The sequence below is a fragment of the Manacus vitellinus genome, unplaced genomic scaffold (assembly GCF_001715985.3).
Source record: "Manacus vitellinus isolate BGI_N305 unplaced genomic scaffold, ASM171598v3 scaffold_119_pilon, whole genome shotgun sequence".
Classification (NCBI taxonomy): Eukaryota; Metazoa; Chordata; class Aves; order Passeriformes; family Pipridae; genus Manacus; species Manacus vitellinus.
In genome coordinates, this window is record NW_021938894.1 from 349115 (window position 1) to 354082 (window position 4968).

The 4968-nt window shown below is 56.3% G+C and overlaps 1 protein-coding gene across 1 annotated transcript in view; it reads right to left on the reverse strand.

The window, feature by feature from the left end:
- Positions 1–375: 375 nt before the first annotated feature.
- The window catches only part of NUP98 (nucleoporin 98), a 29584-nt gene continuing 24991 nt past the window's right edge, over positions 376–4968 (reverse strand). Inside the window, exons 23-28 of the mRNA XM_029965753.1 lie at positions 4477–4652; positions 3076–3218; positions 2339–2560; positions 1316–1557; positions 1065–1219; positions 376–643 (exon numbers count right to left, since the gene is read on the reverse strand). Coding sequence (XP_029821613.1) covers positions 524–643; positions 1065–1219; positions 1316–1557; positions 2339–2560; positions 3076–3218; positions 4477–4652 — 1058 coding nt within the window. The 3' untranslated portion in view covers positions 376–523. The remainder of the gene's footprint in view (positions 644–1064; positions 1220–1315; positions 1558–2338; positions 2561–3075; positions 3219–4476; positions 4653–4968) is intronic.

Sequence of the window (4968 nt, forward strand, 5' to 3'; positions counted from 1 at the left end):
GGCACAGGGACAGGGCTGTCCCTCAGCACAGGGCCAGAGGAATCCACCTCAGGCTGTGCCAGGGAGCTTTACATTGGATATGGGGGAAAAGTCCTTCTCTGAAAGGGCTGGGGGGGGCTCAGCCTGGAGAAAAGGAGGCTCAGGAGGGACCTTCTGGCTCTGCAAGTATCTGACAGGAGGGGGGAGCCGGGGAGGAGTCGGGCTTTGCTCCCAGGGAATAAGGGACAGGAGGAGAGGGAACGACCTCCAGCTGTGCCAGGTTGGATATTGGGAAAATTCCTCCACAGAAAGGGCTGTCCAGCCCTGGCACAGCTGCCCAGGGCAGTGGTGGAGTCACATCCCTGTGGGGATTTAACAGCCACAGGGATGTGGCACTGGGGGACAGGGTTAGTGGTGGCCTTGGCAGTGCTGGGGGAGCAACTGGACTCAGGGATCTTAAGAGGGTTTTCCAAGCTCAATTATTTTGGGGTGCACCTGCAGGCCAGGTGGCAGCCAGGCTGTGGCACTGGCTGTGCCAGGGCTGTCACCTACCCGACTGAGCCAGGCGGTCCTTGGCGTTGTGGCACTGCAGCTGCTCTATCCTGTTGCACAGGGACGTCACTTTGGTGTGTAACCGCTCCAGCTCGTAGGTGGAACAATCCAGCTGGAAGCAAACAGGACAGTCAGCTGAGGCAGCAGAACCAGAGCCCTGGGGCCCTTGGAGCCAAACAACCCACCAGGGAACACTGTTCACCAAGACCTGCCTGAACTAAACACTGAAATGGGGGAAGGGGAGGCCTGGACTGCAGCTGGAGGGGATGGACACACTGAGTGCTGGCTTTGTCCCTTCCCTTTCCCTTCTCACTGTCACACACCCACAGAGCATGTTTGCAGGGCAGAGCCCAGCCCTGGCTGCAACAGCAAATACCAAATCCCCATTTTCAGAGATGCCCCATGTTCTGTTTGAAGTGTCTGCCAAAGGGAAGCACCACCTGCCCCTGAACAGAGGAACAGCTTATCCTTAGAGCCAGACTTTGTGAGAGTTCCCACAGTGCAGGGAAATACCCCCAGTTTTAGCCTCTCACCTGCTGAATCCTGTCCAGCATCTCATTGACACGGATGTAGTCGAGGTAGACCAGCCCTGCCAGCTCCCAGTCCTGGATGAGGGCGCTGCGCTCCGGAGGGGACAGGTCTTCCAGGAACCCCTTCAGGTACTTGTAGTTCTCGTTGATAATTGCATCTGAAGAGAAATGGGGTCAGGAACAGAGGCCACCCCGTCTCCCACAGCAGGGACACCCACAGGACTGACACCTCTGCCCCAGGGGCACAGACCCACCTGAGGCCAAGTGCCTGACAACCAGCTTGTGGCACTGGTTCCAGTGCCCAGCCTTGAAGAGGAAAAGGGCTTCCTTGTGCTTGTCCCCCTCCATCCTGGCCCGAACGGCCTTGGCCTCGTGGATCCAGTGCGGGGGGACGCAGAGCCGCTGTGTCAGGAAGGTCTCCTTGGCCCAGGACTCGGGGGTCTCGGCGAGGGTGCAGTGCCGGCTCAGCAGCTCCCGCACGGCCTTCTCCCGGCACCTGGCACGGACAGGGCTCACTCAGCGGGCACCCTTCCTGCCACCCACGTCACCCCAACACCAGGAGCAGGTCTACAAGGTCCCTCCCAACCCAACCCACTCCGGCACTCTACAGAACAGTGGTGCAATTAAGAAAAGGTCAAGGGTCAGTCAAATTCCTTCGGTACAGGTTAACCACTAAGAAATCATCGCTGGTGTTTTGGAACAGCTTAAATGTTGCCAACTTAAGAACTTTTAAGTCTGGTCCAGGCCCCTAAAAGTAAACATTCAGGCTCGATTTGAAGTTATCACTTGATGAAAAATAGTATTGAAATGTATTAATTTGGGTTGGGAGGGACATTAAAGCTCATCCGGTTCCACCCTGTGCCATGGGCAGGGACACCTTCCAATAGGGAAGGGCACACCATCAAGGGAAAATGGCTCCCACTGCCAGAGGGCAGGGTTAGATGGAAGATTGGGAAGGAATCCTTCCCTGTGAGGGTGAGGAAGCCCTGGCCCAGGTTGCCCAGAGAAGCTGTGGCTGCCCCTGGATCCCTGGAAGTGTCCAAGGCCAGGTTGGATGGGGCTTGGAACAACCTGGGCTGGTGGAAGGTGTCCCTGCGTGGAATGAGATGAGCTTTAAGATCCCTCCCAACCCAACCCATTCTGTGATTCTCTGATTTTCACAAGTGTCATGAAGTTCTCCAGGGGCAGAGTTTGCTGCAGGAGAAGCCACAATAAGCCCGGGTCTCTAGGACAGGCTGCAGTGTTTCCCGGCCAGAAGGCTCAGAAGGGTCACTCACTGCGCGTCGGGCTCGTGCAGCATCACGAACACGGCCCACTCCCACAGCCCCTCGCTCTCCAGCTGGGCAGCAAAGCTGGTGTTCAGCACCCCCCGGCTCTGCTGGGACAGGTGGCAGTAGTTGAGGGCCCGCAGCACCTCCCACAGGTGCCAGCTGAGGCGGAAATCCAGCGGGTCAGACGTGACACTCCTGGGGTCCAGCAGCTGGTCAAGGTCGTAGCACCTGGAGGGGAAAACACTGGTAACAAAGAGCTCACTGTGCCCACAAAATCAAATCAGAAATCGGTGCTGCTCAGTTCCTGCCCTTCACCCACCTCCAGCTACTCCGTGTACGTGATTTACATCAAAGTAGGGCTTTGGTTTTCTTTTTTAACAAGAAAAATAACAGGAGAAACTGTTTAAATTCTTTTGAGCCTGCAGCCAGACTGTCACCCCTTTTCCTCTGTATGTGCTCCCTGCAAATTTCTCACTGTCAAAGAGGCAGGGAGAAGCCTCTCTACACTCTTCAGACAGACAAAGCACCTAAAGCCCCACAAATGTGCCCCAAAGCTGAGGGTTCCCCATCTCTACCATCCCCAGTGTCACCACCTTCTGTCAGGGTCGTGGGGTACATGTGGGGCTCGTTTTGGACTGCTCTAAGTGCTTCTGGCTGATTTCACTCCCCTGGCTTGGGAACTCAGGGAGTCACTGACTGATCAGGGGTTTTCTAAATACTCTTTGACCTCTTTGCCCCCTTACCTGTCGCTGTAGAGCTTCAACAAATGGAAGCAGACATCTCTCAGGGGCCTTCCTGCATTGTCATCTTCTTCGACCACACACCCGGAATCCTCCAGGTAAGGGGGCAGGGGACAGCAGGCGTATTTTTCACACTCTGAGGTGTTCTAGGGGAATAGTTTCAACAGAAGTGTAAAGATAATATTCTGAACAGAACTGAATTCCACAGCTCAGCAGACTCAGGAGAATCTCTCCGCTCCAAGGCAGGTGCAACCAACTGCACCTGCAGTTGGAATTCCCACAGAACTACAGACCAGCATGGAAAAACTGAACTCAAAATGCTTTGGCAGGTTCACATTTCACACTGAGCTCTCACGAGCCACTGGCTGGACGTACAGCCAGCTGTCACACACACAGCCTGTACTCTTGAAGGGTTTTAGAGCTGGAAAACCACAGATGACTTGATGGAAGTCATCCCTGGTGCATCCCTGTGAGCCTTCTCTCTGTAGCTAAGCAGAGTCTGGACAGACTGAGTCAGCCACAGCAATTTTACAGGAAAATTTCCCTGCAGTTCAGTATTTTGAAGTGCTGGACACTTGATACTGACACACAGAGAACCCTGAATACCGCAACAGAACATCAGTGACAAGTCCCCAGCCGTGCTGCTGTGCCTGGGCTGCTCGAGGCAGCAGGATGGAGGCTGAGCTGGCTTTAGTTAAATGATTAAACACCTTTTTCAGCAGAGCCCTTTGTCCTCTGACACAGAGCTGAGCTCTGCACAGCAAACAGGGCTCTGCATAATGCATGGAGCCAGGCTGGGCTGGGGGACAGTGTCTGTGCTGGGGAGCAGGGGGGGCACACATGGAGCTGTTGGACACTGCAGGGAGCTGTGCATTAATGTTCCCAACAGGAAAACAGGCTGCCTGGCTCCAATGGCCTTCCTGCTGCGGGGCACTGTCCCTCTGACTCATTCTGTCCAGCTGTCAAACACCTGGAAACACTCCATCATGGGTCTTCTCCTCAGAATTTATGATTCTGTAGAATCCCAGACTGGTCTGAGTCGGGAAGGGACCTCAAAGCCCATCCAGTGCCACCCCTGCCATGAGCAGGGACACCTTCCACCAGCCCAGGTTGCTCCAAGCCCCGTCCAACGTGGCCTGGGACACTTCCAGGGATCCAGGGGCAGCCACAGCTTCTCTGGGCAACCTGGGCCAGGGCCTCCCCACCCTCCCAGCCAGGAATTCCTTCCCAATATCCCATCTAACCCTGCCCTCTGGCAGTGGGAAGCCATTCCCCCTTGTCCTACACTCAGTGCCACACTCAGTCCCTTGGCAGTGATCCTTGGCTGCTCACAGGAGCCTCAGTGCAGCACCAGACAGCTGGTGGCACCCTGAGAGTCTCCTTTTGGACAGGTGAGTGACCCACCTGGAAGGCTGACTCGTACATGGCCAGGGCCCTGGAGATGGAGGCAGTGGGAGGCAGGAGGTACCAGAGGTGCACGGCCACGCAGCGCTTCCAGTCCAGCAGCGAGCACACGTTGATGCTGATCCTCTCTGACAGCTGCCACACCTGGGAGACAACCACCTCACCTGTCACACCTCACACTGCTCAGAGTGCTCCAGGTGCGACACAGGCACAGCTGGGAAACAACCACCACACCTGGGAGACAACCACCTCACCAATCACACACCTCACACTGCTCAGAGTGCTCCAGGTGTGACACAGGCACATGTCAGGAACCAAACCACCCCATCCAGCCACGCCCCTCACCCTGCTCAGAGCACTGCAGGGGTGACACAGCAGGAGGTGCCCCTGCTGGAGCAGCTCTGTGCTTCCCCCCCGGCCCAGCAGGCCCCACTGACCGCTCAGGCCCCACTGACCGCTCAGGCCCCACTGACCATCCAGGTCCCACTGACC